Below are 26,850 nucleotides of genomic sequence, written 5' to 3' on the forward strand. Positions count from 1 at the left end.
TGATCTGGGGCAGTGTGTCACAGCATCATCGGACTGAGCTTGTTGTCATTGCAGGCAGTCTCAACGCTGTGTGTTACAGGGAAGACATCCTCCTCCCTCATGTGGTACCCTTCCTGCAGGCTCATCCTGACATGACCCTCCAGCATGACAATGCCACCAGCCATATTGCTTGTTCTGTGTGTGATTTCCTGCAAGACAGGAATGTCAGTGTTCTGCCATGGCCAGCGAGGAGCCCTGATCTCAATCCCATTGAACACGTCTGGGACCTGTTGGATTGGAGGGTGAGGGATAGGGCCATTCCCCCCAGAAATGTCCGGGAACTTGCAGGTGATTTGGTGGAAGAGTGGGGTAACATCTCACAGCAAGAACTGGCAAATCTGGTGCAGTCCATGAAGAGGAGATGCACTCATCTCATGTGACTAACAGAAATGGAATAATGTGTCCCTGAACAGGGCGGGGTTAAAATCAAAAGTAACAGTCAGTATCTGGTGTGCCAGATACTGACTGTTACTTTTGATTTTAACCCCGCCCTGTTCAGGGACACATTATTCCATTTCTGTTAGTCACATGTCTGTGGAACTTGTTCAGTTCATGTCTCAGTTGTTGAAACTTGTTATGTTCATATAAATATTTACAGATGTTAAGTTTGCTGAAAATATACGCAGTTGACAGTGAGAGGACGTTTCTTTTTTTGCTGAGTTTATCTGTGATACACTGTGAAATAGTGTGTTTGCACGGCTCGTGTGCGTGCAGGCCCACGTCTTTGTGACTGAAAATCTTGTCGCTAGATTTCATTGACTTACGAAAGTGTTTTTAAAGATTTTGGATGGAAATGTTCAGATCTCTGGTAAAAATGTGTTTGGTAACCTCCCGGTTTCTGAAATAAGACTTTTGGGACAGTGTGGACAGAGGCTCAGGTGAGTAAGTGGGCAAAACAAGCACACACACACACACACATATTATTTGGACAATGAAATATGAATGGGTTTTGGCAATTTTAATGGGCCACATATGAGTCATTGATATAAATAAATTTTAATTATACACAGATAATAATCACAGAAACTGCAGCATTATTTCTCGGGCTGCTCTGTATTTACAAGCCTGCTATCTGCACCATAAGCTTTTTTACATGTCCTAACATCTTTTTAAATCTCAACATTTGAATGAAACCATATCATGTCATTTCATGGTATTGGCAAACAGGGTTCAATGTCTTTTGCTCCCAGGTGCAGTATTGTAGTGTATTGACCAAGGTTATTAGAGAGAGGAATGAGACTGATTGTGGTTCTCACTTCCTGAGCGAAGAAGTGGCACAATCCCAGTGAGTAAAACTGTCCGAAAAAAACGTAATTTCAATGACATAACTGGTTGAAATTATGTCTTTTCAACTATACTGAACAAAAATATAAACGCAACATGCAACAATTTCAAACGATTTTACTGAGTTACAGTTCATAGAAGGAAGTCAGTCAATTGAAATACATAAATTAGGCCTTAATCTATGGATTTCACATGACTGGGCAGGGGCACTTGGGAGCCAGGCCCAGCCAATCAGGCACAAAAGGGCTTTATTACAGACAGAAATACTCCTCAGTTTCATCAGCTGTCCTGGTGGCTGGTCTCAGACGATCCCGTAGGTGAAGAAGCCGGATGTGGAGGTCCTGGGCTGGTGTGGTTACACATGATCTGCGGTTGTGTGACCGTTTGGGCATATTGCCAAATTCTCTAAAATGACGTTGGAGGTGGCTTATGGTAGATAAATTAACATAAAATTATTTGGCAACAGCTCTGTTGGACATTATTGCAGTCAGCATGCCAATTGCACGCTCCCTCAAAACTTGAGACATCTGTGGCAGTGTGTTGTGTGACAAAACTGCACATTTTACAGAGTGGCCTTTTATTGTCCCCAACACAAGGTGCACCTGTTTAATGATCATGCTGTTTAACCAGCTTCTAGATATGCTACACCTGTCAGGTGGATGGATTGCCTTGGCAAAGGAGAAATGTTCACTAACAGGGATATAAACAAATGTGTGCACAAATTTGAGATCTTCTTGTGCAAATGGAACATTTCTGGGATCTTTTATTTTGGCTCATGAAACATGGGACCAACACTTTACATATTGTGTGTATGTTTCTGTTCAGTATAGTAAAGTGTCAGTGTTGGACTTCCCTATGGGAAAAATCTGTCAGTGTCAGATCTGATAGTCAGTCAGTTTTTGGGTTGTTTGGTTGTCTATCTGTCATTGACAGATATGCCATAACATAAAAATTCAGACCATAATAAAAAATATGACTTCCCAATTCCAAATACATAACCAATCTTGGCAATTACTATGGGATGATGTGTGACGTCTAGTAAAAGTTTGCTCTAAACCTTGATGCAATGCATGCTTATTGGTCCGATGAATAATGTTTGTGCAACCGTAGCACGACTGAAATTGCCACGGGGATGTGTGCCAAGAGCAAATAATGTCGGAACATCCATCACCAAGGCTACAGGATTTCAATGAGGCAATGCAGCCCTCTAGTTTTACTAGGGTTTCCCGTTGATAAATGGAGCTGAACAGAGAATGGTTGCATCCCAAATGGGACCTTTTTTCTCTGTATCACTAATCTCTCATTTGCTATATTGTCCTCTCCTCTTTTACTGTGCTCCACTCTCATTTACTCTCTACTCCTCTCTCTACCCCTGAATCCCAAATCACCCCCTACCCAGCAAACCAAAATTGGTTCTGTGAAAGTTCCCAGAACATTTGTTAGGTTACGGCAAATGTTCTCATAGCACAAAAACGATCTAGTTGTGCTGATGATTATACAATGTATAAAACATTTGCCTGACGTTGCAGGAACGTTCCCAGAACACATTTTGTCCGTTTTCTAAAGGTTCCCAGAATATTTCATTAGGTTGTGGGAACAGTCTGGTGGGGGAAATTGTGGGGTCATCACATTTTTTTATGACACATTTCTTAAGGTTGGAGTGACTTTGTGGTGATATGACGAGATACAGTTTGTTCCAAAACACAAAACTGTCCAGTTGTGCTGATGATTACAATGTTTCTATTAAGTTGAAGAAGAAAAAAAACATTCACCTGATGTTGTAAGAACGTTCCCAGAACACACTTTTTTTATGTTATTTAAAAGTTCCTAAAATATTGCTTTAGCTTGTGGGAACATTGTGGGGATATGACACGAGATCTGCCCAGTTGTGATGACATTCTTGTAATGTTTGTATATGTGTGCACAAAATATTCCCTCAATGTTCTTTGAATGTTATTCCTATGCTCCCAGAATGACAGAATGACATGTTGAACAGCCCATTAATGTTTCTTTAATGTAACAACAGTCCATGTAGAAACACATTATGACAAATATTTGCAATTACATGACATGTATTAGACATTTATTGTACATACACTACTGTTTAAAAGTTTGGGGTCACATTTTTTGTCCTTTAAAATAACATCTAATTGATCAGAAATACAGTGTAGACATTGTTAATGTTGTAAAGGACTATTGTAGCTTGAAACGGCAGATTTCTTATGGAATATCTACAAAGGCGTACAGAGGCCCATTATCAGCAACCATCACTCCTGTGTTCCAATGGCATGTTGTGTTAGCTAAACCAAGTTTATCATTTTAAAAGGATAATTGATCATTAGAAAACCCATTTGCAATTATGTTAGCACAGCTGAAAACTGTAGTGCTGATTAAAGAAGCAATGAAACTGGCCTTCTTTAGACTAGTTGAGTATCTGGAGCATCAGCATTTGTGGGTTTGATTACAGGCTCAAAATGGCTAGAAACAAAGACTTTCTTCTGAAACTCGTCAGTCTATTCTTGTTCTGAGACATGGAGGCTATTCCATGTGAGAAATTGCCAAGACACTGAAGATCTCGTACAACACTGTGTACTACTCCCTTCGCAGAACAGCTGGCTCTAACCAGAATAGAAAGAGGAGTGGGAGGCCCCGGTGCACAACTGAGCAAGAGGACAAGTACATTAGAGTGTCTAGTTTGAGAAACAGATGCCTCACAAGTCCTCAACTGACAGCTTCATTAAATAGGACCTGCAAAACACCAGTCTCAACGTCAACAGTGAAGAGGCGACTCTGGGATGCTGTTTGAATCTGTGTTGGCTCTAAGATAATTTACCACCAGCTGTCTGTGCTGTGGTGGGCCCGAAAACCAGTTTGGAATTTTACAAAAATACAGTTGGCACTTAAATTATTTAGCTGTTTGAAAACCAATTTCTCCAGAATTTTGTTTAAGAATTGGTTGGAGATTGGCCAAAAATTGCTAAGAGCTGAAGATTCTAGATTACTTTTCTTCAGAAGGGGATTCACCATATCAGCTTTTAGTGCAGTGGGGGAAATGACTGTGAACAGGGAGTGAGGTTTGGTTCGCTGAGGGTTGTTACTAACTTCAAAGCGCTCACACATCACTGTACCCAAGAGTGGCTTGGCCTTCTGTAGTTCATCGGAGATTTAATCAGTGGTACGTTTTTATTTATTAGGCCGTATTGAGACAGCTCCAATTAAAACTATTGCCTGCTCTCACATGATTGTGTTTTGTTGAGGCCGGTACAGAGCTAGGGAAAAAAGCTTTCTAGTTCTCTACCCCTGTGGTTGAAATGCGCTTCAAAAGGTCCTCAAATTACACAAGCTTGTCTCTTTAAATTAGTTGAAAGCTAGCCTAAACACTATAATGGAAAATTAAGTTTGGGGGGGGGGGGCTGTCAATGTTTTGAACCCTAGTTGTGCCACACTTTCCCAAACCATCTTACTGTTTAATGTGTAAACGTATATTTTTTTAAACTGTAGTGCTTTGTGTTTTATGTTGTAAATGTGTCTACAACTTTGTGTGCTGTATTTTGGCTAGGTCTCTCTTGTAAAAGAGATTGTTAATCTTGTTATACTGTAGGTGTCTCAGATGACATCTCCATTAATGTTAGCGGGACGTTCCAGTAATGTTTTCTCAGAAACAATTTCATTGAATCGAGACATGATTGCTGAAGAATGTTTATGGAATGTTATTGGAACAATCATGTCATAACATCCCACTATCCCTTTATGAGAGCATCTTGGGAATGTTCCCTGCACGTTATGGGTGTTTTTCTCCATCAACATTAGCAGAACGTTACCGTAATGTTTTCTCTGAACCATTTCTATTGCTTTCACATTTTGTTGCGGCAGTGTCCTAAAAACATTACTGTTAAATTGTGTTATTACATTACCTGGAAACCTAATAAGAATGTTCTGTGGTGGTTGTTACAAATTTTGTGCACAAAATGTTTGTGAATGTTAGAAGAACATTCTAAGGATATTTCATTAAAATCAGTTTCTACAACAACAAAACAAATCATCAAAAACATTATTTGAATGTTTTTGGGATGTTACCATCGTAATGTAAGAAAACCCTGACTAGAACTTAATGGGAATCTTAGCTAATGTTCTGGGAAGGTTCCCTGTTTGCTGGGTAGACTCTCCTCCCCGGGCACTCCTGAAGGGATTGGATAGGTGTAAGCAACATAGTCATTATTTCTCATTGTCTTCTGATGGGCTTACCCCTATCCAGGGGGGCGGCAGGTAGCCTAGTGGTTAGAGCGTTGGGCCAGTAACCAAAAGGATGCTATCCCCGAGCTGACAAGGTTCAATTTTGTCGTTCTGCCCCACTGTTCCTAGGCCGTCATTGTAAATAAGAATTAGTTCTTAACTGACTTGCCTAGTTAAATAAACATTTAAAAAAAGTCAATGACAGCCTAGGAACAGTGGGGTGGGACTACATTGATCCAGGAGGGACTACATTGATTTGGGACTACCTTTCCCTCATCTACTTCCCACCATCATTTAAACCATTCTCCAAGACCGACCACAACTTTGTATTTTTTTGCCGCGACCTTGATGTAGCTCTCCCTCTATTTCCCCCTCTCTCAATCTCTCTCTTGTTCTCCTTCTCTTTATCTGCTTTTGTTGTTGACTGTTTTTACATGTGAACAAATTCTTGTAAATTATAGATTTGTTATTTCTATGCATGGCGCACTACACTAGTGCGTACTACACCTTAAATTATTGAGCAAAATGAACTGGAGCACGAGGCTGCACTGAGAAATTGGAGTACAGGGTTCTCAACATCCCATACTAAAGTAACAGCTTAAGATAAGTCTGGCAGGATAAAAGTTTCCCCTTTGTTATTTTTTGATCAGCACCAGTGGACATGACAAGCAGACATGACAGTGCCTTCAGAAAGTATTCACATCACTTGGCTTTTTACACATCTTGTTGTGTTACAGCCTAAATTTAAAATAGATACAATTTAGATTTTTTTTGTCACTGGCCTAATGTCAACGTGGAATTATGTTTTTTGAATTTTTGGCAAATTAATTACAAATTAAAAGCTGAAATTTCTTGAGTCAATAAGTGTTGAACAACTTTGTTATGGCAAGCCTAAATAAGTTCAGGAGTAAAACTTTGCTTAAAACGTCACATTTTAAGTTGCATGAATGACTACCTCATCTCTGTACCCCACACATACAATTATCGGTAAGGTCCCTTAGTCCAGCAGTGAATTTCAAACACAGATTCAACCACAAAGACCAGGGAGATTTGCTAATGCTTCGCAAATAAGGGAACCTATTGGTAGATGGGTAAAAATAAAGAAAGCTGACATTGAATATCCCTTTGAGTATGGTGGTTATTAATTACACTTTGGATGGGGTATCAATGCATCCATTCTCTACAAAGATACCGGTGTCCTTCCTAACTAATCAGATCAAAATGTATTTATATAGCCCTTCTTACATCAGCTGATTTATCAAAGTGCTGTACAGAAACCCAGCCTAAAACCCCAAACAGCAAGCAATGCAGGTGTAGAAGCACGGTGGCTGACTCAACTGCTGGAGAGGAAGGAAACCTCTCAGGGTTTTCACCAGGCCAATGGTGACTTTAAAACAGTTACAGAGTTTAATGGCTGTGATAGGAGAAAACTGAGGATGGATCAACAACATTGTAGTTACTCCACAATACTAACCTAAATTGACAGAGAGAATAGAAGGAAGCCTGTACAGAATAAAAAATATTCCAAAACATGCATCCTGTTTGTGACAAGGTTCTAAAGTAATACTGCAAGAAATGTGGCAAACCAATTCACTTTTTGTCCTGAATACAATGGGTTATGTTTGGGGCAAATCCAATACAACACATTATTGAGTACCACTCTCCATATTTATTAGCATAGTGGTGGCTGCATCATGTTATGGGTATAATTCAAGCCCACGCTTGGATTGCGTCCTACCTGACAGGTCGCTCCTACCAGGTGGCGTGGCGAGAATCTGTCTCCGCACCACGTGCTCTCACCACTGGTGTCCCCCAGGGCTCTGTTCTAGGCCCTCTCCTATTCTCGCTATACACCAAGTCACTTGGCTCTGTCATATCCTCACATGGTCTCTCCTATCATTGCTATGCAGACGACACACAATTAATCTTCTCCTTTCCCCCCTCTGATAACCAGGTGGTGAATCGCATCTCTGCATGTCTGGCAGACATATCAGTGTGGATGACGGATCACCACCTCAAGCTGAACCTCGGCAAGACGGAGCTGCTCTTCCTCCCGGGGAAGGACTGCCCGTTCCATGATCTCGCCATCACGGTTGACAACTCCATTGTGTCCTCCTCCCAGAGTGCTAAGAACCTTGGCGTGATCCTGGACAACACCCTGTCGTTCTCAACTAACATCAAGGCGGTGACCCGTTCCTGTAGGTTCATGCTCTACAACATTCGCAGAGTACGACCCTGCCTCACGCAGGAAGCGGCGCAGGTCCTAATCCAGGCACTTGTCATCTCCCGTCTGGATTACTGCAACTCGCTGTTGGCTGGGCTCCCTGCCTGTGCCATTAAACCCCTACAACTCATCCAGAACGCCGCAGCCCGTCTGGTGTTCAACTTTCCCAAGTTCTCTCACGTCACCCCGCTCCTCCGCTCTCTCCACTGGCTTCCAGTTGAAGCTCGCATCCGTTACAAGACCATGGTGCTTGCCTACGGAGCTGTGAGGGGAACGGCACCTCCGTACCTTCAGGCTCTGATCAGGCCCTACACCCAAACAAGGGCACTGCGTTCATCCACCTCTGGCCTGCTCGCCTCCCTACCTCTGAGGAAGTACAGTTCCCGCTCAGCCCAGTCAAAACTGTTCGCTGCTCTGGCACCCCAATGGTGGAACAAACTCCCTCACGACGCCAGGTCAGCGGAGTCAATCACCACCTTCCGGAGACACCTGAAACCCCACCTCTTTAAGGAATACCTAGGATAGGATAAAGTAATCCTTCTAACCCCCCCCCCCCCTTAAAAGAGTTAGATGCACTATTGTAAAGTGGTTGTTCCACTGGATATCATAAGGTGAATGCACCAATTTGTAAGTCGCTCTGGATAAGAGCGTCTGCTAAATGACTTAAATGTAAATGTAAATGTAATGTAAAATAATTATTAAGGACTGGGGAGTTTTTCAGGATAAAAAAATAAACAGAATGGAGCTAGGCACAGGCAAAATCTTAGAGGAAAACCTGGTTAAGTCTGCTTTCCACCAGACACTGGGAGATTAATTCACCTTTCAGCAGGACAATTACCTAAAACACAAGGCCAAATCTACACTGGAGTTGCTTACCAAGAAGACAGTGAACGTTCTTGAGTGGTTGAGTTACAGTTTTGACTTAAATCTACTTGAAAATCTATGGCAAGACCTGAAAATGGTTGTCTAGCAATGATCAACAACCAATTTGACAGACCATGAAGAATTTTGAATAGAATAATGGAACATTTTCACAATCCAGCTGTGGAAAGCTCTTAGAGACTTACCCATAAAGACAGAGCTGTAATTGCTGTCAAAGGTGCTTCTACAAAGTATTGACTCTGGGGTGTGAATACTTATGTGTCAGGTTTTGGCCAGGACTGTTCAGGTTTTGGTCACTAGATGTCCCCGTTGCACCTTTTTTGAACCTTTTGTTTTTTCCTTGCTCTATTATTGTTTGCACCTGTGTGTCGTTCCCTTGTTGATATTTAAACCCTGTGTGTTCCTTAGTTCTTTGCTCAGTGTTTGTAAGTTAGCACCCAGCCCCAGCCATGCTGTTAAACTTTTTCTCTTGTTGGATTTTCCAGAGGTTCGCTGGTTTTGTTCTTGTTTATTTTGGATTAGTCTTTTGAGGTTTGTTTTTTCCCTTGCTGTTCTTACCACTTTGTGGATTTTCTTTGTATTTTGGAAGATATCTATTTTTGTCTCTTGGCTTTTCTTTGGACGTTGTGGATTTATATTTTTGCCGGAAGATCTTTTCTTTGATTAAACCACCGTCTCTTGTACTGCTGTGTCTTCTGGGTTCTGCCGATTTATTTAGTGACTGTTTCTCACACCGGGTCCTGACTTTATGTAAATGACATATTTCTGTTTTTCATTTACAATAAATGTGCTACAATTTCTAAAAACGTGTTTTCACTTTGTCATTACGGGGTATTGTGTGTAGATGGGTGAGAATCTTTTGTTAATTTAAGCCATTTGGAATTCATGCTGTAACACAACAAAATGTGTGTTACAAGAGGTATGAGTACTTTCTGAAGGCATTGTAAACGTTCATGTACGTTATTTGCCTAGGTGAACAGTGAAAGGCTAAACCATTGGTAGCATAAGTGGTTGAAATAGTTGTTGATATATTCTGCTACATTGTGCAGTCAAATATAAGAAGTTGGCTGCATCCCAAATGGCACCCTATTCCATATAGTGCACAACTTTTGTCCAGAGCCCTATGGGAGCCATTTGGGATGCAGCCGTCTTCAGCAGAAACATTTTCACATTTCATCCCCAACTAATCGAGTGGCTTCGTGATATTGCCAAGTTATTGCATGTTTTATACATTTGAGGTGGAATTCCGATAGCTAAAAGGGTTCTTATGCAATACAAATTGTACCCTATTCCCTATGTAGTGCAGTACTTTTAAATAGACCCTGATGGAACCTGTTCATAAGATGTGCACTTTAAAGGGAATAGGGTGCCATTTGGGACGCGGTGTTAGACTTGTAATTAACATGCTCTGTGTATTGTAGTTATTAACACCTAATTAACCCCAGATCAGACCAGACCTGTGAATCCCGATCAGTCCCGTTTTTTGGAGGTTCAGGCCCTTTTTGAATTTGTCTTTCCTCGATTCCTCGCATCATCTCTCCTTGCATCCTTCTCAAAACACATTGGAGGGAGGGACTTTGGATCATATCCTCCAATACGGTTGAGAAGGAGGTGAGGAGATGGGATGCGAGGAATCACAGGAAATGTAGATAGGGCCTCAGACTTAATATGCTTCTCTGAGAGGAAGATAAAAATGGGTTGGAAATGCAGTCACGCAATATTACAGTATGTACTGCATGTATTCAGATGTGTGCACATGACTTATACTTGCACACATGCTGAGTACCAAGCTAGTGTGTGTGCGTGTGTGCGTGCGTGTGACATTACAATGAATATTGCATGGGGAAAATCTAGCTCCTCACTCCTCCTTTACACATAGTGTAACCTAGACCATTGTGGTTTTATGGAGTCCCCAAAAATTGTCAGCATTCAAGTTTACAACATGGAGCACTTGCAGTACAAAGCAAAAACTCTTACGATGATGCATGTGTTTAGCATCATATGAGGCATTCTGCATCATAAGTTGTTTGTCTGCAGTGAATGCTTGACTGACTTGCACAATTTTGGGGGGGGATTGTATTAACAGTGAACTAATTAACAACATACATTGAGTCTAGTATTCCTGGAAAGGCATAAAGGTTTACATTCATTTTCTGCCGGTTGAATATAAACTGCCTTTGAATAATAATCATAATCCAGAATAGCGCCTCAATTGATTTCTTTGAGTGCTGCGCATTTAAAATGCACTCAAATCAATCTTCCTCTCTCCCTTTCTCTTTGCACACGTGCATGCACACATAGACACATGCTCTCTCTCTCTCGTCCTTCCTCTCCCTGATTGAGAGAGATTGTGTGGTTGAGAATCTATTCAGTCAATTAGCAGCAGTGCGCTGTAAGCAGAAAGTGTCTCAATCAGAGATATTGATTTTGCACACAAACACCATTCTGCCTCAAACACACACACACATCAGTCTACCTGCTCCAAACAATTTGCCTTTGTGTAAATATATGAAGGAGCTTTGTTTGATGGAAACATCGAAAGGTTTGACGGAATTATTAGTAGAAAAGGCTGAAAGACACCGGAATCACTTGCCTGAGCTAGCCTTTCCCTTTCAGGGCATTCTGTAAGAGTGAGCGCTGGAAAGGCTATTGGAAGATAATGTGGAGCCATCTTATTGCTTAGAAGTATCTGGCTGTCAAAGACCTGCAAATATAGTGCATTCGGGAAGTATTCAGACCCCTTCACTTTTACCTCATTTTGTTACGTTACAGCCTTATTCTAAAATGAATTAAATAAATGCTTTCCTCATGAATCTACAAGCAATACCCCATAATGACAAAGCAAAAACAGTTTTTTTGATTTTTTTGCACATTTATTACAAATAAAAAACAGAAATACCTTATTTACATAAGTATTCAGACCCTATACTATGAGACTCGAAATTGAGCTCAGGTGCATCCTGTTTCCATTGATCATCCTTCAGATATTTCTACAACTTGATTGGAGTCCACCTGTGGTAAATTCAATTGATTGGACATGATTCGGAAAGGCACACACCTGTCTATATAAGGTCCCACAGTTGACAGTGCACATCAGAGCAAAAACCAAGCCATGTCCGTCGAAGGATTTGTCCGTTGTGTCGGTGCACAAATCTGGGGAAGGGTACCAAAAAATGTCTGCAGGACTGAAGGACCCCAAGAAACAGTGGCCTCCATCATTCTTAAATGGAAGAAGTTTGGAATCACCCAGACTCTTCCTAGAGCTGGCCTCCCGGCCAAACTGAGCAATCGGAGGAGAAGGGCCTTGGTCAGGGAGGTGACCTTCCAGAAGGACAACCATCTCTGCAGCACTCCACCATGTGCTGCAGAGATGTTAGTGGCCAGACGGAAGCCACTCCTCAGTAAAAGGCACATGACAGCCCGCTTGGAGTTTGCCAAAAGGCACCTAAAGGGCTCTCTGATGAAACCAAGATTGAACTCTTTGGCCTGAATTCCAAGCATCACGTCTGGAGGAAACCTACGGTGAAGCATGATGGTGGCAGCATCATGCTGACGGGATGTTTTTCAGCAGCAGGGACTGGGAGACTAGTCAGAGTCAAGGGAAAGAGGATGAACGGAGCAAAGTACAGAGAGATCGTTGATGAAAACCTGCTCCAGAGCGCTCAGGAACCTCAGACTAGGTCGAAGGTAGCTGTGCAGAGACGCTCCCCATCCAACCTGACATAGCTTGAGATCATCTGCAGTGAAGAATGGGAGAAACTCTCCAAATACAGGGGTGCCTTCCCCAGATCTGTGCCTCGACACAATCCTGTCTCAGAGCTCTATGGACAATTCCTTCGACCTCATGGCTTGGTTTTTGCTCTGACATGCACTGTCAACTGTGGGACCTTATATAGACTGGTGTGTGCCTTTCCGAATCATGTCCAATCAATTGAAATTACCACAGGTGGACTCCAATCAAGTAGTAGAAACAGCTCAAAGATGATCAATGGAAACAGGACGAATCTTAGCTCAATTTCAAGTCTCATAGCAAAGGGTCAGAATACTTATGTAAATAAGGTATTTCTGTTTGTTATTTTTAATACATATTTGCAAACATTTCTAAAACCTGTTTTCATTATGGGGTATGTCATTATGGGGTGTTGTGCGTAGATTTGTAAAAATAAAACTATATTTAATCCATTTTAGAATAAGGCTGTAACCGGCCTCCCGAGTTGCGCAGCGGTCTAAGGCACTGCATCGCAGTGTTGCGGCTTCACTACAGCTTGTAGTTCGATCTCAGCCTGTCATTACCGGCCGTGACCGGGAGTCCCATAGGGGGGCGCACAATTGGCCCAGCGTCATCCGGGTTAGGGGAGGGTTTGGCCGGGGGGCTTGACTTGGCTCATCGTGGTCTAGTGACTACTTGTGGCAGGCCGGGTGCCTGCAGGCTGACTTTGGTCGTCAATTGAACACATTGGTGTGGCTGGCTTATGGGTTAAGCGAGCAGGTGTTAAGAAGCCCGGTTTGGGGGGTCATGTTTCGGAGGACGCATGACTCGACCTTCGCCTCTTCTGAGCCCGTTGGGGAGTTGGAGCGATGAGACAAGTTCGTAATCACGAAATTGAGGAGAAAATGGGGGTAACATTTTTAACTGTAACGTAACAAAATTTTGAAAAAGTCAAGGGGTCTGAATAGTTTCCGACAGCACTAGCGTCTGGAGGAAGGCTCTGGAATTCTTCATGATACAGGGTGAAGTCACCACATGATCCAGAAGCTGTCCTTTGGATCCATTTATAAAAAGTAGGACACTGGTGGGTCCAGGCTTCTCTTGCTTTTTCTTATCTTTCTCTCCCCCTTTTTCTCTCTTTTGCAGGCGAGTCCCGCCCCAATAATTGTCAACACGGATACTCTGGAGTCTGTACCTTACGTGAGTTCCTTTTTCAATTTTCGGCAATTGATTTGATTATGTTTAAGTATGAACGGCATATATTTCCATGTGGATTGATTCGAGTGCAAGATGCAACTTCATGCAACCCTATAGCCACTTTAAGTAGTCTTTACAGGTAAGACTTTTCAGCACTGGTTGTCAATGGCCGAACGTTATATTCTTAAATATTTATCTGGAACACAACATACAGTGTATGGGTAAAACAAATAAGGCCACTATTGTGAATTATTGATAGTTGTTATAAATAAAACACCTACACAGGACCACTGATTTGTACAGCCCAAAAGCCAGCATTTTGGTTTGGAGAACTTTTCTCTTAACAGATATTTATTATTGATGGTTTCTATTTGTTGGCTCTGGGAGGACAAAGTCCTTCAAAAAGCCATTTGGACACAATTTGGAGTGAGATAATAAATTAATGAGCAAGAGTTAGGGTGAAAATAAAGTATCCCAACTAGAAGCCATGGATAACAGGCAACATCCGCACTGACCTAAAGGCTAGAGCTGCCTCTTTCAAGGAGCTGGACACTAATCCGGACGCTTATAAGAAATCCCGCTATGCCCTCTGACGAACCATCAAACAAGCCAAGGGTCAGTACAGGACTTAGATTGAATCATATTACAACTCCTCTGATGCTCATCGGATGTGGCAGGGCTTGCAAACTATTGCGAGCTAAATTACTTCTATGCGCGCTTCAAGGCAAGCAACACTGAAGCATGCATGAGAGCACCAGCTGTTCTGGACGACTGTGTGATCACGCTCTCCGTAGCCGATGTGAGTAATACATTTTAACGGGTCAACATTCACAAGGCCGCAGGGCCAGACGGATTACCAGGACGTGTGCTCAGAGCATGCGCTGACCAACTGGCAAGTGTCTTCACTGACATTTTCAACCTCGCCTTGACCGAGTCTGTAATACCAACATGTTTCAAGTAGACCACCATAGTCCCTATGCCCAAGCATGCTAAGGTAACCGTCCTAAATGACTACCGACCCGTAGCACCCATGCCGGTAGCCATGAAGGGCTTTGAAAGGCTGGTCATGGCTCACATCAACACCATCATCCCAAAACCCTAGACCCACTCCAATTCGCATACCGCCCCAACAGATCTACAAATGATGCTATCTTTATTGCGCTCCACACTGCCTTTTCCCACATGGACAAAAGAAACACCTATGTGAGAATGCTGTTCATAGACTACAGCTCAGCATTCAACACCATAGTGCCCTCAAAGCTCATCACTAAGTTACGGACCCTGGGACTAAACACCTCTCTCTGCAACTGGATCCTGGACTTCCTGACTGGCCGCCCCCAAGTCATAGACTGTTCTCTCTGCTACCACACGCAAGTGGTACCGGAGCGCCAAGTCTAGGTGCAAAAGGCTCCTTAACAGCTTCTACCTCCAAGCCATTAGACTTCTGAGGAGTTAATCAAATGTCTACCCGGACTATTTGTTTATTGTCTATGCATAATCACTTTACATATGTACAATTATCTTGAATAACCCGTACCCCCACACATTGACTCGCTGTCGGTAACCTGTGTATATAACCTCGTTATTAAAAAAATTCATTTCGTTTATTCAGCATTTTCCTACTCTGCATTGTTGGCTAAGGGCTTGTAAGTAATTATTCGGCGCATTTGACAAATACATTTTATTTGAAAGTTGCATCATCCAATGTCTCGAAGAAGCATGCTGTTCCCTCGTGATGCTAATTGCATTTTGTCCCTCGACTGTTTCCAATAAATGTCACTAAACATCCTTGGAAACGCCACTTTGTTTCTAAATGACCTGCCAGAAGTTGTTTATTATTCCTTTATAATTATTTTGTTATTTTCGGAGACAATCTTGTGGATGTCGGGTTTGATGGATGGATGTGATGTTGATGTGCAGGCTGACTTACAGTTGAAGTCGGAAGCTTACATAGATTTAGGCTGGAGTCATTAAATCTCGTTTTTCAACCACTCCACAAATGTCTTGTTAACAAACTATAGCTTTGGCAAGTCGGTTAGGACATCTACTTTGTGCATGACAGGTAATTTTTCCAACAATTGTTTACAGACAGATTATTTCACTTATAATTCACTGTATCACAATTCCAGTGGGTCAGAAGTTTACATACACTAATTTGACTGTGCCTTTAAACAGCTTGGAAAATTCCAGAAAATTATGCCATGGCTTTAGAAGCTTCTGATAGGCTAACTGACATCATTTGAATCAATTGGAGGTGTATTTCTGGATGTATATCACGGCCTACCTTCAAACTCAGTGCCTCTTTGCTTGACATCATGGGAAAATCAAAAGAAATCAGCTGAGACCTCAGAAAATAATTGTAGACCTCCACAAGTCTGGTTCATCCTTGGTAGCAATTTCCAAACGCCTGAAGGTACCACGTTCATCTGTACAAACAATAGTACGCAAGTATAAACACCATGGGACCACGCAGCCGTCATACCGCTCAGGAAGGAGACGCGTTCTGTCTCCTAGAGATGAACGTACTTTGGTGTGAAAAATGCAAATCAATCCCATAACAACAGCAAAGGACCTTATGAAGATGCTGGAGGAAACAGGTACAAAATGATCTATATCCACAGTAAAACGAGTCCTACAGCAACATAACCTGAAAGGCCGCTCAGCAAGGAAGAAGCCACTGCTCCAAAACCGCCATGAGAAAGCCAGACTACGGTTTGCAACTGCACATGGGGACAAAGATCATACTTTTTAGAGAAATGTCCTCTGCTCTGATGAAACAAAAATAGAACTGTTTGGCCATAATGACCATCGTTATGTTTGGAGGAATAAAGGGAGGTTGCAGGCCGAAGAACACCATCCCAACCATGAAGCACGGGGGTGGCAGCATCATGTTGTGGGGGTGCTTTGCTGCAGGAGGGACTGGTGCACTTCACATGTTTATTGTTTACTGTGTTGTTGTCTGTTCACACTGCTATGCTTTATCTTGGCCAGGTCGCAGTTGTAAATGAGAACTTGTTCTCAACTATACAACCTGGTTAAATAAAGGTGAAATAAAAAATAAACATAATAGATGGCTTCATGAGGATGGAAAATTATATGGATATATTGAAGCAACATTTCAAGACATCAGTCAGGAAGTCAAACAACAGAAATCTCATAATTAAAATTCCTCAAACATACATGTGTCTTATATCATTTTAAAGGTAATCTTGTTGTTAATCCCACCAAAGTGTCCGATTTCAAATGGGATTTTCAGCGAAAGCACCACAAACGATTATGTTAGGTCACCGCCAAATCACAGACCAACACAGTCATTTTTCCAGCCAAAGATAGGAGTCACAAAAAGCACAAATAGAGATAAAATTAATCACTAACCTTTGATGATCTTCATCAGATGACACTCATAGGACTTCATGTTACACAATACATGTATGTTTTGTTTGAACAAGTTCATATTTATATAAAAAAATCTGAGTTTACATTGGCGTGTTATGTTCACTAGTTCCATCCAGTGATTTTTGCATAGCCACATCGATTCAACAGAAAAACCCATCATAAATGTAGATGATAATACAAGTTATACACATGGAATTATAGATATACCTCTCCTTAATGCAACCGCTATGTCAGATTTAAAAAAAAAAAAAAAACGTTACGGAAAAAAGCAAACCATGCAATAATCTGAGACGGCGCTCAGAACAACAGTCAAATTAGCCGCCATGTTGGAGTCAACAGAAACCAGAAATGACATGATAAATATTCCCTTACCTTTGATGATCTTCATCAGAATGCACTCCCAGGAATCCCAGGTCCACAATAAATGCTTGATTTGTTTGATAATGTCCGTTATTTATGTCCAATTAGCTACTTTTGTTAGTGCGTTTGGTAAACAATTCCATAGTCACGAAGCGCGTTCACTAAAACCGAAATGACATTTCGTTTTCACTAAAAACGAAATGTCCAAAAGTTCCGTAACAGTCTGTAGAAACATGTCAAACGATGTATTGAATCAATCTTTAGAATGTTGTTAACATACATTTTGAATAACGTTCCAACCGGAGAATTACATTGACTTCAGATTAGCGATGGAACGGAGATCCCTCTCATGTGAACGCGCATGGTCAAAGAATGGTCACCTCATGGTAGACGTGACTAATTATCCTCTCATTCGGCCCCCCTTCACAGTAGAGTCATCAGACAAAGTTCTACAGACTGTTGACATCTAGTGGAAGCCGTAGGAAGTGCAAACTCAATCATATCTCGCTGTGATTTCAATGGGATCTTAGTTGAAAATCCACCAGCCTCAGATTTTCCACTTCCTGTTTGGATTTTTTCTCAGGTTTTTGCCTGCCATATGAGTTCTGTTATACTCACAGACATAATTCAAACAGTTTTAGAACCTTCAGAGTGTTTTCTATCCAATACTAATAATAATATGCATATAATAGCAACTATGGCCGTTTTCTCTGGGCACCTCTGTGCACCTTTCATCCAAGCTATTCAATACTGCCCCTGCAGCCATAAGAAGTTAAACAATTTAAAGGCAAAGCTACCAAATACTTATTGAATGTATGTAAACTTCTGACCCACTGGGAATGTGATGAAAGAAATAAAAGCTGAAATAAATCATTCTCTCTACTATTATTCTGACATTTCACATTCTTAAAATAAAGTGGTGATCCTAACTGACCTAAAACAGGTAATTTTGTACTAGGATTAAATGTCAGGAATTGTGAAAAACTGAGTTTAAATGTATTTGGCACAGGCTAAGGTGTATGTAAACTTCCGACTTCAACTGTATGTGAAAACCGGTTCCTGTTGTGAGTCTATATTGCATTCATAGAGGAAAATGCGGACTCGCAGGTTTATGTCGATCCAAACATCGTTAGCACATAAAATGCAAGTTTCTTTAATGTGATGTATTCCTCTGAGCATGCCACCCAAAACGCACACAAGGACTCAGCACTCCTGAGCTTATCCCTGATTTGCCTCGATGTCTGGAATTCAGTCAGCTCGGTTTGAATTGCGGCCTCATCCAGCAAGGGTACAGTTTTCTTAGCAAGGGAGGAGAATTCTCCACCTGGGTGGACTGTGAGAGGATCACGTACAAACGCAATGATATCCTTGGGCATGCTGTAGTCTTCAAATCTGGTGGATAAGTTGTCCCTCAGCTGCTTGATGAAATCTTCCATCACCTCTGTGACAATGCTGCGGCCTGGTCCCTCTGCCTGTCGTTTCTTCAGTGTGCTGAAGTGCAGTAGCCTTCCCTGGTGACGAGTCCAAATCGAACAACTCAAGCTTCCTAGTAAAGGCCTCAAATTTCTCCACCATGTCTACAATTGTTTCCCTCTTCCTTGGAACTGTAGATTTAACAGGTTTAAGTTACAGAATATGTCCGCAAAAAAAGCTGTGTGTGCAGCTTGCGGTTAAGAGGAAAGTAATCTAAAAGTAACTAAAATCAATCAAATTACATTACTGAGTTTGGGTAATCCAAAAGATACGTTACTGTTTACAATTTTGGACAGGTAACGAGCAACTAACGGATTACATTTAGAAACCTACCCAACCCTGACTATGCTCACACGTCTGTAAATAGGAAACTAAGTTATGTACTGGGTATACATAATTGATTTTACATTTTGTTTTCCCACAGGTCAACGGGACAGAAATTGAATACGAGTTTGAAGAAATCACACTAGAGCGGGTGAGTTGATAAACACACTATCTGAAAATACTCTATTTAAACTCTATTTAAAATGACCCGGAGAGGACATTGCAGTCATTTAAATTGAACAAGGGATGCCATATCCTGTTTCATGCTCATCTCAGACATGTCCCATAAAGGGCTTCATAAACTAGGTCATAAACTAGGAAGCGTAATCGTTGAATGTGACAGGCAGGATAAGTTAATAGGCCAATATGTTTCAAATGATCTTGACCCCATACACCTGTTACGGGAGGAATAAAAAAAAAACAAGAAGCTAACTGATACTATTTTGAAGCTGCTGGAGAAGCTAGATGACTCCGCAAACTGAATAACAGAATAACAAACTGTGATTGCGTTACCATTTTTATTTCAAATTGGTGCATGAAGAGGAAAGCCTGGGGTTACTGTGCCTTTGACAAACTTAAACAGGAACCCGTTTTACTTTCCACTAAAGCTAATTGATCTTAGCCAGACAAGCTAAGTAACACAAACATCCAAGTCCTCTGGGTATTTTGAGCAGGCCAGCCTTTAATTGGGACATAGCATTTGCATGAGAGAAGCCAGGGCTAACATCCCCAAGGCTCAGTGGCGATAAGAGGCTTAGCTTGGCTGCTGAATTACATTTTGACAGCTACAAAAGGATCCTTGTGACCTGAAACAATAAACTACAATAGGAAAAGGTCAGTTCAGCCAAAGGAAGTGATAATTCATCCAACAGCGGAGCCTGAAGCCTTTGGTGCACACTGCACAGCTCACCCTTTGACGTGCAAGAGCAGAAATAAACAGGGTGGCTTTAGAGTGGCTAATGCTGACGCTACATCTGTGTATTCAGGCTTCACCTCACAGGACCCTTTATCTATGCACTCCACTTCCATTGCCCTATCTAGCCAATGGGCGTTGATTATGTGTGCACTTGAGTGAGCTAGCTATCATTACTTCCATCTCAGCCTGGTTGAGCTGTGTCCGTCAGCTCAGCCTACAGGGTGGATTTTTAGTCAAGAGATGCCCCTACTAGGGTTGCAAAATTCCAGGAACTTTCAATAAATTCCCTGATTTTCCAGAAATCCTGGTTAATCTTGGTTTCCTGCTTATTCCCACCTAATTCCGGGAATCTTTCAACTGGGATTTGGGAAGAAACTGTGAATTTCTTGAAAGTTCCCGGAATTTTGCAACCGTAGACACTACTCCCATCAGCTAGCAATTTAATCAAAGCGTCCACATTCATTTTGTAAATGTGTCGAGGGGGATATGGCTCATAAAACTGATAGAGCTTTGTTGTTGTACACAGAAACATTGGCTTTGAGAATTCTGCTTTCGCCTCTGTATTATATTTACCGGTTATGAAGTCATCTTCTGGGGACTCCATTGCGGTCAAGCGCAAACTTGAAAATGATCCCGTACAAATTAACCCGTACGAAAATGTTCATAAATGTATATTGTCAATTCACTTTTTTCAAACGTAAAGCTAAATATGAACTTGTATTAGATGTTTATTCACTTTCAAATAGTATATTTAGGAATTATATAACTTTTTGCTATAAAAGTATGTTTTCAGACATACAGTATGTCTAGTATACTCTGTCAGACATTACACTTGATGCTAACACTTCTCCTCACTTTCAAATAGTATACTTAGGAATTATATTTATTTTCACTATAAAACGTGTTTTCAGACATATTTCTAGTACTCAATACTAAATCGGTACTAGTTTCTAGTAAATTGGGGGCTTGTATTATGCAAATTAGATAGTTTGTGGAATTCTGGGAAAACATGCTCCTGCAAGACAATCGCTAATTTGTCAAAGGATTTTAAACGTAGAGTCAGTTGTGAACTTAATATTTTAAGTGTGTGACCCACGAAGCTAAACAGAAATTGTATTTTTATGTTGGATGTAATTTAGGACAGTTTACAGGTTAGCATTATAAGGAATAGAAGTGTAACATTACTGCTAGATTTATTATTCATTGTTCTTCATGCTCTACAGGGGAACTCAGGGTTGGGCTTCAGCATAGCTGGAGGGACAGATAACCCCCATGTCGGCGATGACCCAGGGATCTTCATCACCAAGATCATCTCTGGTGGCGCGGCAGCAGAGGATGGCAGGTTAAGGTGAGTGCTATAGATCGAGCCCTTTACAAATTAAATCTTCACTGAAGACATTGAGTTGGCAAAATGCTCTGGTATAAATGCTGTCAGAATGGATGGCTCGAGGACTCTCATCTATCATTGGATCTAAGTATATCTGTTTTGAAGGCTTTATCCTATAATGGAAAAGCTGGAAGGGTTGTTTTCAGATTTTTCCCGAAATGTTATCTTACTTCCGAGAGCTGTTCTTTGACAATTTGTTACAGAGATCTCTGTTCGCATTGTCTTTGTTCATCATGTTACTATTTTGGGCTAACGTTAACTCTCCATGGGATTGCATTCATTCCAGAAACTATCCCTAAACACCTCTATATAAATCTCACATGTGGTACTACATACAGTAGACTACAGGTAACTGCCAAAATAAAGTCAGTAAATGAGGGATACAAAGTATATTGAAAGCAGGTGCTTCCTTCCACATGTGTAGTTCCTGAGTTAATTAAGCAATATAGCCTAAATTACATCCAACATAAATATACAATTTCTGTTTAGCTTCACACACTTAGATGTTAAGTCTACCACTGACTCTACGTTTAAAATCAATTTAGAGATTATCTTGCAGGGGCATATTTTCCCAGAATTCCACATACTTTCTCATTTGCATAATACAATTTATTATTATGTTTTTAAGATGTGCACAGAGATTAGTGGAAAAGGCCTACTCTAGAAGACATGATGGGTTTTGACATCGTTTAAGTATTATAGTTAGGCACACTCCTCTTGTGGTTACTTATTCACTTCACCGTCTGGGGGATTGTAGCTTGACATGACTTATTCTAAGCACATTCTTGCTCTTACGTTTTAGCTGAATGTAAATAGGAAATACTCAAAGGCTTTGCTCTGGGAGCACTCTACATAACATAAGACTTTAGGGATGCTTAGAGTACCACATAGTTAGTAAGATGACAGGGTAAATTAAAGGGGAAGTTCAGGATTTTACAACTTGATGTTAGATGATTCCTCACCTTGAAAGTAGGTTTGGTTTTCTTTAAACAGACACTTTTCAGCTAGCTTCTGCATCTGCATTGCTTTCTCTTCGGGGGTTTAGGCTGGGTATCTGTAAAGCACTTTGTGACAACTGCTGATGTAAAAAGGGCTTTTAAAAAAAAACAAGATTGATTGAGTGACTAGCCACATTTAGCTAACAACCAATGGAAGTGGTAGATGCAATCACTCTTTTTTATAATGGGCAAATCACCTTGAAGTATCATCAAAACACATATGGAGTTGATTTCAGTTGATTTGGCGATGAAAGTGACAATGATATTTTAAGTTCAGCATAAAATCCCTTTTTATGGTGTAAACGTTTTGCTATGGTGTGCGCTAATGAATACAACCCAGCTGTATAATAAATCAGACCAACACAGCAAAATCAGAAGTGTTAAACTAACTCATTGTAGTGTTAATTTTAACACTTTTGCGGTGTGTATATCAGAGTATCGGAGCGGAGCATGCCCAATTTGCTGCCTTGCTATGTTGTTGTCTTAGGTCTCTCTTTATGTAGTGTCGTCTCTCTTGTCGTGATGTGTGTTTTGTCCTATATATATATATATATATATATACTACCGTTCAAAGGTTTGGGGTTAATGGTTAATGTTGTAAATTACTATTGTAGCTGGAAACGGCTGATTTTATTTTAATGGAATATCTACATAGGCGTACGGAGGCCCATTATCAGCAACCATCATTCCTGTGTTCCAATGGCACGTTGTGTTAGCTAATCCAAGTTTATCATTTTAAAAGGCTAATTGATCATTAGAAAACCCTTTTTCAGTTATGTTAGCACAGCTAAAAACTGTAGTGCTGATTAAAGAAGCAATAAAACTGGCCTTCTTTAGACTAGTTGAGTGTCTGGAGCATCAGCGTTTGTGGATTCGATTACAGGCCCAAAATGGCCAGAGACAAAGACCTTTCTTCTGAAACTCGTCAGTCTATTCTTGCTCTGAGAAATTAAAGCTATTCCATGCGAGAAATTGCCAAGAAACTGAAGATCTCGTACAGAGCTGTGTACTACTCCCTTCAAAGAACAGCGCAAACTGGCTCTAACCAGAATAGGAAGAGGAGTGGGAGGCCCAGGTGCACAACTGAGCAATAGGATAAGTACATTTGCCTCACAAGTCCTCAACTGGCAGCTTCATTAAATAGTACCCGCTAAACACCAGTCTCAACGTCAACAGTGAAGAGACGACTGCGGGATGCTGGCCTCCCAGGCAGAGTTGCAAAGAAAAAGCCATATCTCAGACTGGCCAATAAAAAGAAAAGATTAAGATGGGCAAAAGAACACAGACACTGGACAGAGGAACTCTGCCTAGAAGGCCAGCATCCCAGTCGCCTGTACGAGATCTTCAGTGTCTTGGCAATTTCTCGCATGGAATAGCCTTCATTTCTCAGAACAAGAATAGACTGACGAGTTTCAGAAGAAATGTATTTGTTTCTGGCCATTTTGAGCCTGTAATCAAACCCACAAATGCTGATGCTCCAGATACTCAACTAGTCTAAAGAAGGCCAGTTGTATTGCTTCTTTAATCAGAACAACAGTTCTCAGCTGCTGCAAAAGGGTTTTCTAATGATCAATTAGCCTTTTAAAATGATAAACTTGGATTAGCTAACACAGCGAATTCGGAGCTGCAGTTTTTTTTTCTGTGAGCGTGGACCGTTTTTTAGCAGAGTGGTAGGAAAGGACATTGCACGGGATTTGAGCGATGAGCGGGATTTCTAACTGCTCAGCTCCGCTCACATAATCTGGTGTATATGCATCCACACTCAACAGAATGAATTTCACACTTTCAAAAGTGTGAACTAATAGGCATTACACTATACACTACTGGAGTTAACTCATAGGCATTTCACTCTACATTGGAGTGAACTAATTAGTATTTAATTTTACAGTGGAGTGAAATATAATGAAATGGTATATGGTGTAAAGCCTAATTTGTATATTTCCCAGGATGCCTTTTCTTTTTGAGTGATTTGTAGAGTTACCATGTATTTTTTAGTGACCCAGACATGGTTGTAGAATTATCATCAAAAGTATTCTAATTAAACTATGACAATTTACATTACAAATATCATAAGGCTTTACTTTGATGGCCTAGTGTTAACTTAACTCAGTGTAAGGAAATTCCTCATTTACAGGCCACATCAGGCCTGCAAGTCACATTATGAGGGCTTGCAACGTGATGTGTAATTCCTATTGGAATCCAGACAGAGTTAGGATGTCAAACAGTTGTAATTTTTATTGACCCGTAACCGATATTCAGAATGACTGTCAGGATAATGGAAATTGGTAAAGGAGACTACCTAAACCATTTAAACTGGAACAACCATTTCAGTAACGGTGCAATACATCTAACTAACTGATTGGATTAGTTTAGAAAAATATGTTATTTATCTTTGTGTAGCACAAGTTTAATCAATCAATCAATGAACATGCAAAACCAGACATTAAAAACAATCCTAAAAAGCTACCTGCAGTAGAGCATGCTGGAAAATATGTTAATGATGGGCTCTCCACAGTGTAAAACAATAGCTCTGGTTATTAACACCAAAAAGTTGGGTTATTTGACACCACTGAGTGTTAATACAGAGTGAATTTAACTCCTGAATCAACACTAGAAATATAACTCTGATAAATCAACACTGGTCAATTTGCAGTGTCCATTCAACTTTGGGCATTGTACTGTAATTGCATATAGTGTATACCAAATTAACAGAACTCACTGCAGACCAAGGCATCATGCTGAGGACAAGCATAGAAACACAGCTTTTATATGTGTAAATAGGCAGACTCTCTCGCTCTGCTTGAGTGTGTGTGCATAGGGTCCCAGCTGGTCCCTTACAATGCGCCTCAGGAGAGTTCTGTTCTTGAATGTGGGGGCATGGATGTTTGTGGCCTCTCCAGAAGGGGTTAAAGGGTCACACTGCAGCAGGGGCCTTCTCCTCCCCCTGCCACATGCACGCGCACGCACGCACGTACATGCACATGCACACACAAATACAATTTTTCCAGGTTAAGGCTCATGTTCCCATCCTCTTTTTTCATTGCAGAGTCAATGACTGCATCCTGCGGGTGAATGATGCCGACGTGTCCGAGGTGTCCCACAGTAAGGCTGTGGAGGCGCTAAAGGTGGCCGGCTCCATCGTCAGGCTCTACGTTCGCCGGAGGAGACCCATGCTGGAAACTGTCATTGAGATCAAACTCATCAAAGGACCAAAAGGTTGTTACACTCCCTCTCATCTTTCTATCTATCTCATGTTTTGGGGATTGAACTCAGGTAAAATTTGAATGGTTATTACATTACATCATATTGGACAACTTCCCTTTCCCTTTCCGTCTCAATTTTCATCTCTCTGTCTCAATTTTCATCTCTCTCTGTTTCAATTTTCATCTCTCTCTGTTTCAATTTTCATCTCTCTCTGTCTCAATTTTCATCTTTACTTTCTCAATATATCCCTCTGTCTGTATCTACAACTCACTTCCTTTCTCCTAGTCTTCATTTTTTTATCTTTTGCTCAGTAAGGGTAAACCGGATAACCATGCACATCCAGTATCCTTTGTTTTATTTAGTATATTATCAGTGGGGGTTTGTACCACCCCCCACACAAAGAAATAACTTTGATGCATTATTTATATCAAAGAGATGAGTCATCACTGGGGAAAAGCTGCAATGAATTCATGGGTGTTACGTCCGTTGTTGGAATGAGACCAAGGTGCAGCGTGGTAGGCGAACATCTTACTTTTATTTAAAATGAACACCAGAACCCAACAAAAAACAAAACGAACGTAAAGTCTGCAGGCTATACAGCAACTAACAAAATCAAGATCCCACAACCTAAGGTGGGAAAAAAGACTGCCTAAGTATGATCCCCAATCAGAGACAACGATAGACAGCTGCCTCTGATTGGGAACCATACCAGGCCAAACAAAGAAATAGGAAAACTAGATTTCCCACCCAAATCACACCCTGACATAACCAAATAGAGAAATAGAAAGGCTCTCTAAGGTCAGGGCGTGACAATGGGTATATTCATTAGGGCACACTGTGGCAAAACGTTTTGCAAATGAAAACATTTTCCAACTAAAAATGTGGAATCTTAAGTTCAGGTTAGTCCCTCCCCATTTTGGGTACTTTTGGCTCCTAGTGAATACCCCAGATTGGGAGATGGATGAGGGAGGAGAGGAGATTTGGAAAGCGACATTGTGTGGTCTATAATTGATGGTGCTATTTTCTTACCCTGACTATAAGCGTCCCATGTGTTTTTCACACGTCAATTGGCCGGAGTTGAAACAAACCCACTGTAATCAATGAAACACGCTATACTTGCCGCAGAAGCAGCATATCCGTGAAGCAGCAAAAACACAAGGCTCTCTTTGCTGAATCATCTACCCTTCAAGTCTATTTTCCAGTGCTTCAGGTGTCTGTGAAATG

The 26,850-nt window shown here is 41.1% G+C and overlaps 1 protein-coding gene across 31 annotated transcripts in view; it reads left to right on the top strand.

The window, feature by feature from the left end:
• Positions 1-26,850, top strand: part of LOC139584449 (disks large homolog 2-like) — a 349,254-nt gene that overhangs the window by 255,401 nt on the left and 67,003 nt on the right. For all 31 annotated transcript variants that reach the window (XR_011676778.1, XM_071416318.1, XM_071416336.1 and 28 more), the window contains 4 exons: positions 13,518-13,571; positions 19,222-19,272; positions 21,261-21,385; positions 25,469-25,638. Coding sequence is in view for 30 of the 31 variants with exons in the window: in XM_071416318.1 (XP_071272419.1) it covers positions 13,518-13,571; positions 19,222-19,272; positions 21,261-21,385; positions 25,469-25,638 (400 nt within the window). In the remaining variant the exon portion in view is untranslated. The remainder of the gene's footprint in view (positions 1-13,517; positions 13,572-19,221; positions 19,273-21,260; positions 21,386-25,468; positions 25,639-26,850) is intronic.

This window comes from Salvelinus alpinus, chromosome 1 (assembly GCF_045679555.1).
Source record: "Salvelinus alpinus chromosome 1, SLU_Salpinus.1, whole genome shotgun sequence".
Lineage (NCBI taxonomy): Eukaryota > Metazoa > Chordata > Actinopteri > Salmoniformes > Salmonidae > Salvelinus > Salvelinus alpinus.